This window comes from Phodopus roborovskii, unplaced genomic scaffold (assembly GCF_943737965.1).
Source record: "Phodopus roborovskii unplaced genomic scaffold, PHOROB, whole genome shotgun sequence".
NCBI classification, from domain to species: domain Eukaryota; kingdom Metazoa; phylum Chordata; class Mammalia; order Rodentia; family Cricetidae; genus Phodopus; species Phodopus roborovskii.
In genome coordinates, this window is record NW_026126448.1 from 16,568,634 (window position 1) to 16,583,193 (window position 14,560).

Consider the following 14,560-nt stretch of genomic DNA (forward strand, 5'->3'; position numbering starts at 1 on the left):
AACAAATGGGCCCCTTATTTTTTTCATCCTTTAATAAATCTATCCTGCTTGTACTTCAGACTGAATTTCTGAGTTTGGCTCCTACAATCTGGCACACACACTCCTCTCCAAGCAAGCCACCATCCATTCTGTGCCCTGGGCTCCAGCCAGACTGAAACTCAAGTGGCTTCCCTAACTCAAAAACTCTCCCATGCCCTGCAGCCTCACCCCAGCTTCTGCCTGCCAGTTACTTATTTTTTCCCTGAGAATCATCTTCCCCAGAATAATCTCAGGCTGGACCACCATGAAAGCCAGAGACTGTACATATTATTATGGACCTTATATTATACACTACTGGCCATTCTGTACAATCAGGAGAGTGACCTGCTGTAGCATGTTTTTGGTTTTGAATGAGTAAGTTTATTAACCTTACAGAAAGCCAAGGTAAAAGAATAAATAACGAGTGAGCGAGCAAACTGTCATCAAGTCAGGCACTCAAAGCATCCAGCAGAAGTCAACTGAGAAATCCATTTAAGGCATCTACCCGGAGTTCCCAGCAAAGTCTGTCCCAGACAGAGCAGAATGCCCCTTGTAGTAAGGTATTATTGAAGTGAAAGAAGAAAGGGCAACAGATACTGATAGCATTCAAATAAGACACCCACAGCATCCAACATAAACCAACTGGGCAAGCTGAGGCTGCTGGAGTTCCAAGTGAGCTTTTGTGCCATGGATGAGCATCCCATGGCTATGAGTTTTTGCCCATGGATGAGCAACCTATGTCTGTGAGTTTTTTCCCAGTAGATAAGCATCCCATGGTTGTGAGCTTTTGCCAAGTGGGTGAGTATCTGCGTTCTCTTTCGCACTGTAGGAACTTTTGCAACATGGGATAAACAATAGTGGCTTCAGTTGAAAATGGCTCGACTTCTAGTGATTATCAAGGACACAGTGTTTTTACTCCCTGGGTTTTTACTCTCGAGCTGTTTTGCCCACCCCACCACAGAGTTAGGGAAGGCTGCTCATTCCTAGATAAGGGGCTTGGAGGGGACTAGGATCTAAAGTGTGGGAGTGGGAGATGCAGCCCCACTTTGAGAGTCAGCTTCTCTGTGAGCTAAAGCAGCACGTCATCTACTAATGTAGTGAACATTACACTGGCAGACCATCCACTGCCTCTTCCCATCAGCTGCTTCTGGAAGGCAAGGCGTGGTCTCTCAAGCCCCCACCCTTGGCACCAGACACATCTGGAGAGGGCTCAGATAAAAAGTCAGACATGAAGACAGTAGGGATAGGTACAGGAAGAAAAATGCTGGTTCCACTGGCATGTGGTGGCTCATGCCTGTATCCCAGCTTTGAAGGATAGCAAGGTCAAAAGCCCAAGGCCAGCCTGAGCCACAATGTGAAACTGCCTCAAATTTGAGAAAAATAAATAAATAAGAGGTCATTCCACAACTCATGACCAAGACAGACTCAGCCAGAGCCTTTCCCTGAAGACTTTTGAAAGAATGGGTAGTTTCCAGGGCAAGAAGACATGTCGCCCAGAAATAGGAGACAGTCTTGTAGTCAACCTCAGTGTGGGAAGAGTCCATGGATAGAGGACACACATCTGCTCCCTAGACTCCCACTCTGCTTCCCTACTTACCTCACCCTCTCTGTTGGAGCCTGATTGAGGCCCCTCTCAATGCCACTTGTATGGTAGAAGGGCCACTTCATCCGCAGTCCATCCAAAGGGTACATCCCAGTGTCCCCATCGGTTCCTGGGCAGGAGTGCCTTTGTGTCAGAAATCTGTTTTCTGAAAACACATTTACTTCTCTATCATTTTCATCTTTTTACACTTGACTTAGTATAAATTGCCTTTATTGGGCGTGCTTGAAAGCAGACTCATGCATCAGTGAGCTGGTCCACATTAAGAGCTATCAGACAGACCCCACAGAGTTCCAAGGATGGGGAACCAGTTAACACGACACCCCATCAGGGCATGAGGAATGCTAACACCCCACTTCTCTGTATCTGTCATTTTCCACGTTAGGCAGGTGTGTCCAGCCTGCAGCCTGTACACCTCAGGTGTCCCACAATAGCTACAAATGTGGCCTGACACATTTGTAGATGACAATTGTATCACATTATCAAAAGCTCCAGCTAGGTGCCCTAGGGGGATAAATTACATCCATGAACTCCAGTTCTCAATTTGCTAAAGTAAGAACCATTTTTTTTAGGATGGCTTTTCATCCCACACTTGGGGCAGGATAGCTCAGAGAGAGACATTTAAAGGTGATGCTAGGACACAAGTGGTGACATACACTGAAGAGTTCCATGGCTGGCATGAGATGGAGGGGGAAACTAGGGTTTTCATGGTGGCAGGTCCCTGATGGAGATGGCTCCCTGGGTAGCTTTGTGCTCTTATGAAAGTCAGTGCAAACTAGCACAACAGCAGAGCATCTGAGTCAGATAAGAGCTCTGTGTTCGGATCTTCCAGTTTCACCCCTTCATATCTGGAGTTGGCAACTAGCTTTCCCTCCTGCATGAGCAAAACCTGAGGTCTTTGGCTACAGAACTGAGAACACTCACTGACTAGAATCTGCCACCTGTGCCCAAGACCACATTTAGTATCATCTTCCTAACTGGAAAGTCACCAGGGCCTCATCCTCTTCAGACTTTAGGGGCAGGTCCCATGGGATGATGGGTTTGCTTTCTGGGAGGCCCCAGAAAAAGCCTATTTGGCCTAACTGGGGTGGGGATGGGCTGTTTTTGTTCTCCAGATTTAACTTGGAGCCTGGCTATGATTTTCTTCACATCTATGATGGACGGGACTCTCTCAGCCCTCTCATAGGAAGCTTCTATGGCTCACAGCTTCCAGGCCGAATTGAAAGCAGCAGCAACAGCCTCTTCCTTGCCTTTCGCAGTGATGCATCTGTGAGCAATGCTGGCTTCGTTATTGACTACACAGGTAAGGGCCTGGTGCTAGAGAATCTAAAGGGTAGGGCCAGAGGGCCCAACAAAGGTATAGAAGGGAAGGAGAGAGGCTACACCACAGGGAGCCTAGGTCCCTTACAGAGGATATCTTCCCTGTGGACTCCCCACCCCCACCCCCTGCCACTGCCATGGCTTAGTCTTCTGTTTTCAAATCACCATTTCTGTTTCCTACTTCTCTATAAGGGTCATTCCTAACTCTGCTTCAGCCTCATAGTTTCCCTTGATACCCAACAGCTGACACCTTCCTGGTCATTCCCTATATCGTAGGGGTTCATGTTGAATCCCAGTCTCCCTCTAGCACACAGCCAGAGCCTCCAATCATCTTGGAAAGCTGACCATGTCTTACTCCATCTTCTGTTGCTATAACAAATACTCGAGGCTTGATACTTTTTAAAGAAAGAAAAAGTTATCTGGCTCATAGTTCTAGGCTAAAAGTCCAAGATTAGGTCTTGCCTTCTGGTTGACCTCTTCTGAGGCCCTCAAGGATAGAGAGAGCAGCACCACAGTGGAGGGAAGCCATGCATCAGAGATTACATGGCCAGACAGACGGTTACGAAGGATGTGGAAGCCAGGCTTCCTGTTCCTATAACCACCCACTATAACTAAGGTTCCCCAGAGTTGCCTTAATCCTTTGCAAAGGCAGTGCCCCCTGTGACCTAACCACCACCCCCCAGAAGATACCACTTCTTAAAGGTGCAAACCACAGCCAAACTACTGCCATGGAATTTTGGAATTAGGTCAGTGGATAATAGAGAGGTCAAAAGAAGGAGTTGTGGGTTGTTTTTTTTTTTTTTTTTTTTTTTTTTTTCTTAAAGATAACACATATTTTAGGTAATAAATATTTCCCTGCCATAGGTTCTCAGCTCTGTCCTTGTAGGGCTCAAATAGCCATAGACAGAACCATAAAGGAATCAGCATGTGCACTTGTTGAAAATTCAGTTGGGGAATGGTGGGATTCAATGTAGAGATGGCTCAGTCAGTAAAGCAAGGCCCTGTGTTTGGATCCCAAAAACAAGGGAACAGAATAGATGGCCCAGTGGGTAAGAACACATGGAGAACAAGCAAGCATAAAGATCTCAGTTCAGATCCCAGCATCCACCTTAAAAACCAGGCATAGCCACCCACCCACTTGTGACCCCTGTGCAGTGAGGGACAGAGACAGGAGGCGTGCTAAAGGTAGGCTAGATTGCAACCTAGCTTAAGGATCAAAAACAGACTCCTCCTCAAGGGAATAAGGTGGAAAGTGGTGGGGTGGGACACGGTATTTCTTCTTCTGGTGTTTACCCCCCCCACACACACAAACATCTACATATGCCCCACACAAATGTGCATACACCAAGCATAGACATGTACATATACCACATGCATGCATATGTACTTTAGGTCTGTTTGTTATAGACACTCATTTCTGCCCTTGAAGGGCTAAGGCAGCCACAGGCAAAATAGAAAAAAATGGGCATAACCATGTGTCAATTAAACCTCACAAAAAACTGGCCGAGGTCCTTGCCTGACCAAGAGCATAGCCTGCCAGTTGACTGGATTAAGTTCATGTTTACTACTTAGCAACTGGGTGAGCTTAGGTAGGTTATTTATCCTCTCATTAAAGTCATTGGTACAGTACCTGCCGTGTATCAAATGCCCTGTACTCTTTAGAGGTTGTTAATAGTGAAAACAGTGTTCTGGGCTCCCAGACACTCCACATTTTTCTACCCCATTATTCCCCTTTTGACTTTCTCTTCTTCCTTAGTTTTCCCAGTCAGAATTACCCAAATCTGAGCTCCACTTATTCCGATTATAAACTTGGCAAGTTATTGTCTTCCAGAAACTATCTACGGCATAGGGGTAATAAAAATTATGTTGCAGAGGGTTAAGATTTAAAGACTCTGTGTGTGTATGTGTGTGTGTGCATGCACATGTGCATATAAAAAAGGGTGATGCATTAGCCTAATGCCAAGAATGTACCAGATACTCTAGAGAGCCCATTCCCTTCCTCTTACCATCATCTAGGTTCCACCAGACCTTGTCAGCCTTTGTGCACTAACAGGTTCATGTTACCAGTTAAAATTAAAATTTTTCTGGCTCACATTTCCCACTTGCATAGTATATGGCTTCAGCCACCTTTTAAATTGCCCTTTAATTAAACATTTCTGGTAACCCCTGGGAATACTGCATATGTGTTCACAAATACTGCTAACCAGGATTGTCACCTAGTCCATGTCTCTGGTTATTTCTTATCCAGCAACTGGTTTGACACCTGTCATTGTCTTCCAGTTGACGTGTACAGTTCTAGAGGAAGCGCAGAGCATGGAATGCAGACTGTGCTCCCAGTAGAGTTCTTGCCACAGGGGCAGGCCCAGGGAATGAACATCGTCCTGTTCTCTTGTCTCAGTTCTTTTCCCATTGCTGTGATAAAATATGCTGGTGAAAGAAAGAGAAGGGAGAAAGGGTTTGCTCTGGCCCCAAATTCAAAGGTCCAAACCATCCTAGTGGGGAAGGCAACACGGGAAGAGTTTGAGGCAGATGGTCAGATCACACCAACAGTCAGAAATTGGAGGGTGGGCAGGGCCATGCTATTGCACAATTCCATTTCCCATTTCTGTAGCTCAGGATTCCACAGCAGGCAGATCTTTCCACCTCAGTTAACTGAATCAAGAGGGCACACCTGGAGGCCCATCCCCAGGTGATTCTGTCAAGCTAATCATTAACACTAACTAGCGTGACACCTCTCTCCTTCGAGGATCGAGAGGTCATCTACCCACAATTCTACACATTCCCATCCAGAACAGTCATACACTCTGATGTCTCTCTGTGTGTGTGTGTGTGTGTGTGTGTGTGTGTGTGTGTGTGTGTGTGCATCCCTGTGTGTTTGTGTATATGTACTCTGTCTACATGACCATGTATGTGTACATGTGGAGACCATTGGTGGATATCTGGCATCTCTCTCCATCTTGGTTTTTGAGTCAGGGTCTCTCACTGACTTGTCCACCACACTGTCTGCCCATGGAGCTCAGGAACCCTCCTTTCTTCATCTCTCCAGTGCTGAGATGGTAGGTGTGCACCACCATACCCAGCCCTTTTATGTGGGATCTAGGAATTGAACTCAAATCCTCATGCTTGTTCAGAACACTTTACTGGCTGAGACATCTCCCCAGTCTGACTTTCTGATGTTCTAACTAAAGCTTCGAGCCAGTCTGGAATCTCTGCAGCTGCTCTGCCCACCAACCCCACTGCTATGCCATCCTGGACATTTTTTCTTATTATTCTTCTCTTCATTCATGTTTTTATCTGCCTGTCAGTCTCTCTATTTAATAGGCCTTACCAAAATGGGAGGCACAGCCCAATGGCCAAGGACATTGAGAAAAAGACGGGCCTTGTAGAGCCCTTTGAGCCCCAGTCAAGTGTCAGCCACCAGCAGCAATGACTAACTTCTCTCAACTGAGTTCTTCTGTGTAGAAACCCTAAATTTCACTCCAGATACCACCAATATCACCTGTTTCTGGTCCTCATTCCATCTATCACTAGTTGGATGGTTTGGGGACCCATTCTGCTTCTCTGATCCTCACATTCTTCACATAGCTCCTGAGTGTGAATGTACCTGGCTCTGTCTGTTGGGGACACAGATGAGATGACGGATCTGGAAGGGCTTTGAGAATGGCACAGTGATATTCCAATGCGTGGGGCTGTCATCGTTATTATTGGTGCAGTAACACTCAGGGTGGCAAGCCCATCCTCTTCTGAAATGTGAGTGAATGTGAATACACAGGAATTCCGATGAGCTTGTTGGCTGGCCACGCCTTTCGGTGTTCAGCCAGACAATCTAGCAATCGTTTAGCAGGCCTATTCTCTGTGCCACATGTGGCAAGCCCTGGCACTATGTTCTATGACAGTTTCTGGGGATACAAGAAGACTAGATAGTTGCCTCCCAGCCTCCAGGAATTTAGAAGTCACTGGAAACAAATGTCCTTGCCCAGCCTACCCAGAAAATATAATGCATATTATCATCAGGAAAGAGAAACAGATTCTTCCAGAGAAAGCCAAGTTTGAGAAACTTGCTCAGACAGGGGAACATTGAAAAGTGCAAGCCAGCCAATCGTTGTTCTAGCATGCAGTGGGAAGCTGTTCATGAGCTCCTCCCACCAACTGGGATCTATGGACAATTAGTGACTTCTGGTTATAGAAGGTTTAGTTTCCTTTAAGGGTGAGTCTCCTGGTGAGCCAACCATGCTCTAGTGGATGACCCTCTATACCAGGAAAATATGTACAGCAGTATATGTGTGTGTGTGTGTGTGTGTGTATATATATATATATATATATATATATGTATATATATATATATATATATATATATATATATATATACATATATATATATATATTGGAGTATATAGATTGGGGTCATGGGTTATTTAATTTTAAAAAAAGATGACATGAAATTGGAGCATTAGGGAGGCAGGGTTGTATCTGGGAGAAGTTAGGGTCAGGATGGATATAATCAAAATATAGAATATGAAATTCTCAAAGAATTAATAAAAGTATATAATATTTTAAAATAAATAAAAGTGTGTGAGTAAGCCACAAAGAGTAAAGGACATTCTAACATAGAGGGTGGTCATAGCCAATAGGGGTGGGACAATAATCCCACAGCAATTGTCCCCAAAACACAGTTGTTTAAACAAGATGGAATTTTATTCTCTACCCAGTAAAAGAAATCAGGAGGCTGTCATGCAGGGCTTGTAAGGTGGCTTCACTATGTCTTGTGTCATCTGTGGGACAGATGACACAGATAAGAAAGTATTAACAATGCAGAGCACCAGGGAAAGGAGCACTCATAACAGTTGTGTGTGTGTGTGTGTGTGTGTGTGTGTGTGTGTTTACATGCCTATGCACATGCATGCACGTACATGTAAAGGCCAAAGACCAGCATCAACACATGTCCTCCCCAGCCACTCTCTACCTTAGTTTTTGAGAGAGGGTCCCACAGAAGCTGGAATTCACCAATTTTGCTAGGCTGGCTAGCCAGCAAGCTCCAGGAAACCAAATGGCTCCACTCCTCCTGGCACTGGAGTTACATACCCAACTTTTTACACAGGTGCTGGGAATCTGAACTCAGGTCCTCATGCTTGTGTGGCAAGCACTTTACCAACCAAGGCGTCTCCCCAGGTCTAAGTATTGTAGTTTTAAGGAAGTGCCCAAAGAAGATGTCGCCGTGAAGGCAGCATTGACAAGACCTGATGGAAGTGAGAGGGGAGGATCTGGAGAAAGTCAGCAAAGGAACAATGGGGAGGGGTATCACAGAGGGAACGATGGGGGCAGCACCTTCAGAGCCTTGTAGGCTTGGAAGGGTTTTGTTTCCTATGATGAAAGCAGATGGTCTAGCTTGTGTTTTCCATCTCCTAAGCCAGACCTGGCTGCCCAAGAGCCTGGGCTATATAGATCTTACCTGGTGCCTGGGAACTGTCAATCAAACCTGGGTTCCATCATTGAAGTTGGAAGGGGAAGTACAAAGTGGGTATCACAGCTGATTCAGACTCTGTGTGAACTAGGTTTCAATTTCTTAATTTCAAATAGGATTTGACTTATTATGAATTTATGGTGACAGTTCATGATATCTCTGCTGTTGGAATGTGGGTCTCCCAATGACCATTTAAAGTCTAGAGCCTCAGGCCAGATTTGATGCAGGGCTCAGGGTGATGTACCATGGGGCAGTGAGCTCCAGTGGTGCACCCAGGATTTCTGCATGCTCAGCTGTGTGGGGAAGACTTGAAGAACAGGGAAATTAGAAGGGCTCAAATGTAAGAGCTGACAGACATGACAGGATTATAGACCCTCAGGGTCCTATCCCATCACTCAACAGGCTGATTGGCAGCTGAGTGACAGCCTCAAGCAACAACTGCTATGTGTATATGCATTCTAAAAGGTACCCAGGTGACAGGGACTGCCCTCAGCAAAATTCTTCCTGAGCCATTCATCTCTGAACTCTGGTATCTTCTCTTCCAGCCCTTCCTTCCTTAGCTCCACTCATTCCGTGGCAGAGCCCTTCTGGCAAAGTGGCTAGCGTGTTAAGAATCATACAGCATTCTTGCCCTACACTGACACTCTAACCAAGCCCTGAGGGCCAGTGACAGGTTGGCCTTAGCCGTGTCGTGTCTTGCCACTGCCTAGCTGACAGTCCTGATGACAAGAATGACAAAGGGCTGTCATGGGTAAGGGCTGCCTTCCAGGAGTGCTTGGAATGTCTATGGGAAGAAAGACCATAGTGTCAGGTCTTCTTCAGATACCCAGGCCCAGCTGCTACCCCAGCACTTAGGAAACACCAAGTATCGTGCAGCACGGTGTCAAAAGGATAAATGAGTTGGGGACACCCACAGTTGGCTGCCTGGGAAAACTGTTGTCTTATCTCCACCACAGTGGTTGTACCTGAATCTACTGATACTGTATCCACCATCTGCGCCACCTCCCAGCCCCTGCAGTCACCACCATCCTGCTCAGGTAGTGGCCTGGCAGAACTTACTGTCCCACTGGCACCTGGTTCTGCCACTGCCACCAAATGTAGATTTTAACTAAGTCTCTGTCTTTCTATCACCAATAAAAACTAGGAAGCCAGCTGTTGGGGTGAAACCCTGCTAGCTCAGAGGGGCTGAGAAACAACCAGCTGACCTTCCTTTTTGGACAGAGACCCAGCAAGAGAGCATCTCTCAGGTGGTGATGGAACACACCTTTAATCCCAGCACTCAGGAGGCGGAGGCAGAGGCAGAGGCAGGCAGATCTCTGTGAGTTTGAAGCCAACTTGATCTACAGAGACTTCCAGGACACACACACAGAGAGAGAGAGAGAGAGAGAGAGAGAGAGAGAGAGAGAGAGAGAGAGAGAGAGAGAGAGAGTCTCCAGCCATCCCAAACCAAAGGGACCATGAATCTCCAAGTCCCTCCCTACTTCTTCCTGCACATCTCTCAATCCATATTCCTGGCTCCTCAGTACTCTCTATGGCTAGTCTCTGTCTCTGCCCTCTGATCTAAGGCTGATTTTATTAACAAAGTCTTGAGGCATCTCGGTGGGATCAAATATACAACAACAAAGGACACCTAAGAGTCTTGTAGCCAGACAGAAAACACCATTACTTCAATGACTGGGTGAATGCTTGGTATCCAGTGAAGACCTAGAAACCCATATTAGGGCTTTTAACATCACAGGGGTTAGGGGCATCCAACTAGAAGTGGGATGAGGTTTCCCACTTCCTCCCTGAATTTGGGTTTAGTGTCCTATATGGGAGCCTGTGGAGCAGCTATCAGCTCCACCCTGAGGCCAGCACAGTGGAGGACAGATCTAGAGAAAGATGATTCCAAATGCTAGGTGTTTCCAGGTTCATGGCTGGAAATAGGAAGCCCAGAAAACCTAGCCTATCCCAGCTGGGGATGAGAGAGGAGCCAGGTAGGGGCGTGGGCTCACTGCAGGAAGAGCAGCACTTGCTACCCTTGGGGAAGCCAGCAGAGATGAAAAAGAATATTCGAGGTGAAGGCTTCACTTCCTCCTCTGTGGGTCACAGCAAGAAGGACCTGGGAGGAGAGCATCGACCCTGAATACCATTCCCAGCCTCAGAGCTCTAACAAAGTTTAGAGCTGTTTCTAGACCCGCAGGGAAATGGCCTGGGCATACTGAGCACTTCTGTACTGCTCATATGTCTCTAATGAACAGTCCCCTGCCCGCCCCCACACCCACCCCCGGCTCTGTCCATCTGTCTGGTTTTCCAGAAAACCCAAGGGAGTCATGTTTTGACCCTGGTTCCATCAAGAATGGCACTCGAGTGGGCTCTGACCTGAAGTTGGGCTCTTCCATCACCTATTACTGCCACGGTGGCTACGAGGTTGAGGGTGCCTCCACCCTGAGCTGTGTCCTGGGGCCTGACGGGAAGCCGCTGTGGAACAACCCACGACCAGTCTGCACAGGTGAGGACAGCCAGCACCCTAGGGGTCTAAGGGCCAAGAGAGGCCTGAGATGGATGGTGAGCAGAAGGCTCTGTGGTCAGGGAGGGGAAGCAGAATATGGTCTCAAGGGGGCTCCTATGAAGCAAGCAGGGTCTGACAAGTTGGTTTGCAATGAAGGGGGATGGATGCTCAGTCCCTTTAGATGGTCACCCTTCTGGAGTGTGCCTACTCCCATTCAGAGAGATGCTCAACGGAGGCTTGTTGACCTGCCATTGAGGAAGTACACACCAGGAAAGGGGAGACAAATGTGACCTTGGGCTGACTTCTGGGGCTGAGGACATTCTGAGTGATGTCCGAGTAAAGTAAGGCCACAGTGTGGTCTTTTATTGACACCTGTGTGTCAGGACCCCCAGAATATGGGGGCCACCCAAATTGAAAACTAATAAGGACTCTTTGCCTGGGTAAGTGGGCGAGGCTAGCACCACGGCCACTTATGGAAGCTGACACCAAGAAAGGGAACAGGAAGTAGCTTGACTGAGTGGTCCCCAGAAGGTAACTGTGGGAAGAGAATCATTAGCCTCTTGCTCAGTGCACACCAGTGCCCACATGCATCAGCCAAGATCCTTCATATAAGTGTGAAATTCTGGTGATGAGAGCCCCAAGGGTGTGTCCTCAAGGACCCATGCCAGGGACAACACCTAAAGGGCAAAGGCTGATGTATGTCCTTAGGTGGATTTCAGGCTAGGGACAAGATGTGCTTGGCCAGGGCAGGGCCAGAGGCTCAGGCTGGGAAAGGGGACGACAAACAGCTGATGAGATGTCACCAAGTCACCAGGCCCCTCTCTGACTTCTCTTTCAGCTCCCTGTGGTGGACAGTATGTGGGTTCAGATGGAGTGGTCCTGTCCCCAAACTACCCCCAGAACTACACCAGTGGGCAGACCTGCTTGTATTTTGTCACCGTGCCTAAGGACTATGGTAGGGTTTCCTTGGCTTGCTTCTGTTTTCTGATTCTTCCCCCTTTCTTCCAAAATGACAAGCCCTCGGGTTCCTCCAAGTCACCCAGTCCCATTGTGAGACCTGGAAGGACAGACTCTCAGGTAGGACAGCAGACTGTCCGGGAATACACCTGGTAGAGGCTGCCGAGAGGAGAAAGAAGGGCACACGCAGGCATGGTGTGGTTTGGGGGAGGGGTGCAAAGATGAAGGCCATGCGCCCTGAGTCTCCTCAGCACAGACTGACGGGGACTACAAGGCCTGCAGATCCAGGCCCACCAGGGGCCTAGCAGTGTGTGGCTCTGGGGCAGAAAGGAAGAGGGAAGGGGTTGGATGGCAGTATCTTTGGAGGTACTGGTAAGGGAGGCAGACTGGGAACCATATCATTGCAGTCACCCATCTGAGAAGCAAGAGACCCTCGAGAGGCAAGTGTCTGCCCTAAGAAGTCAGAGAAACTTCCAGATCCCAAGACAGCCAGACTTAAAAAATCAGGACTGTTAGGAAAGCGGGCTTCTTCCCAAGCAGGATGGGAAGAGCACAGGGCAGGGCCCAGGTGCCTGAGTCATTCTGTAAGCATTTAGTGCTACCCACCAAGGCCATCTGCTCTGCTGAGGCCTGGTGCCGCCTAGATGTTCCTGTTTCTGTAACTCCCAGTCCCCCACCAACCCCAACCAGTAGCTCTGCCACAGTGCCTGTACCCTTAGCAGTGTGTGCATGTACCCTCCCCCACCCCGGCCCCTGAGACAGGAGCTTTGGGCCCACAGGATTCCACTGAGGAAAATCAGGAACCCTTGATAGCTAGCATGCAATGCAGAGCTTCAGTTCTTCCCATGACAGGAAGTCCTCTGCCATCCCCATCCCCAGCCTGAAAGTTGTCCTTGGACTCTGGCTGCTAAGGGGCTCTGCTCCAAGTAGCTCCTCTTTGGGAGTGAGGCCAAGCCCTGAGCCCAGGAAGAGGGGCAGACTTTCCCCCCTGTAGGTAAGAATGACTTGTCCCTAACTCAGGTGTCAGTGCTGACATCCTGCTGCCAGAGACCTTTCTGTGATTCCCTCTCAGAAGCAGCCTACCTCTCCCTGCCATGCAGTCCCATTACACTAGAAGTTAAATACCACTCTCTGAGATTTTGTGTAGTTGCTAAGTGCTTGGGTGGGCAGAGGTACTACAATGCACATCATATGAAAGCAGGAACTGTGTCCTCCTCAGCTCTGGGGACTGCAGACCCCCATTACCAATGCTGGGCCAATATTCAGGGTGTAAAAATAATCCTTTCCCCTTGTCTTCCACTCCTCCTCCACCCACAGTCAAGAACAAAGATGACTCCAGTGGCTGCTACATTCAGCCCTGAAGATTAATTTGTTTCAAGCAGTTAATTCCATGACCTGAGTCCCTCCCTTTCTGCCCTCAGCACACAATGTATACAAAACATACATAGCATATACACAGCGTACTGTAGAGTGAATCCACGAGAGCCTGGTAGAGGTTCTCAAGAATTTATTTAGGTACAAAATGGGGGTAAACACTCAATGGTACAAGATGCTACCACAGTTGTTCTGCTGGGGGGAGGGAGGGAGCACCAACAAGCCACCTGTTCTGCTCCAACCACCCAGGTGAGAGAGAGAGAGAGACTGTTCCCCCTCAGCTTATCAGTTGTCACTTAGCAGACATGACCATGCTCTAGAGCTTGCTTTCCCCCAAAGTCATTGACTAATGGATCCAATGCCCACAACACTTCCCCTGCTTTATCTAATTAAGAAAGTTCTAATCCTGACATAAAACAATTTACAATAAGAACAACTATCAAGTATTATGCAGAAGAAAGAAAAGTTAATAACATAATAATAAACAAATATAATAGCAAAATAATAAACAAAAATGAAACTACAACCAACAAGAACAACATCAATCAAGAAGCACATACTAAATGACCAGGCCATGGGTAACTGGCAAATTACAGAGATTATTCTAATAGCTGTCCTATCCTGGAAAGTCTACATCTTGTACCTAAGCAAACACAACATGTGGCCTAAAGAAAATACATACACCATACATGCACAACACATGCATAGGTATAACTTATACAAACTCATGCACACATCCTACTTCCTGTGAGCTAGAGCCAAACCAGGGATGGGACCTACTTGGCTCTTGCCAGCAATGGGAGACAGGTATAGTCAGGTGGCTGGGAGCTATGCCCACGTGACCCCGCCCCTCAGCAATGATTGGCAGAGAGAAGAGGACTGAGTGCATCTTTGTTGGTCCCAGAGAGGCCTAAATTCATGGTCTCTACTCAAATTAACAGAGTGATCTGAAACTCTTTTAACCTCTGAGCTCTGCTTCTTGGTCTACAAAACATGAATAATTTCTGAGAAAGCCACAGTCAAAGACAATAGTGCACACAGCCAGGGTGGTCCCTGGCACCCAGTGGGTGCTGGATGAATGTCATATCCCCTTTGGGGTGTGTAGGGTGGAGATATTGTCTGCTCTGTAGACTGTTATTGCTGCTTCGGGGCTAGGCTGTTGCTCCCCACTCTCACACCTCCTAGAGCTGGTGCCCAGAGAGGGGCTGACCTGGTTGCCTGGGAATTTGAAGTAAAATACAGGTGAGCACAGGCTCCTGAGATTGGGGCGGGGTGGGGTGTGGGATGGTGGTAGATGATGGCACCAGAAGCCTTTGGGAGACCTCAGGTAGCTGCTACA

At 47.7% G+C, this 14,560-nt stretch overlaps 1 protein-coding gene across 1 annotated transcript in view; it reads left to right on the forward strand.

Moving 5' to 3' along the window:
* Csmd2 (CUB and Sushi multiple domains 2) overlaps window positions 1-14,560 on the forward strand; it is a 537,775-nt gene that overhangs the window by 430,177 nt on the left and 93,038 nt on the right. The window contains exons 29-31 of the mRNA XM_051188846.1: window positions 2,734-2,921; window positions 10,696-10,890; window positions 11,729-11,845. Coding sequence (XP_051044803.1) covers window positions 2,734-2,921; window positions 10,696-10,890; window positions 11,729-11,845 — 500 coding nt within the window. The remainder of the gene's footprint in view (window positions 1-2,733; window positions 2,922-10,695; window positions 10,891-11,728; window positions 11,846-14,560) is intronic.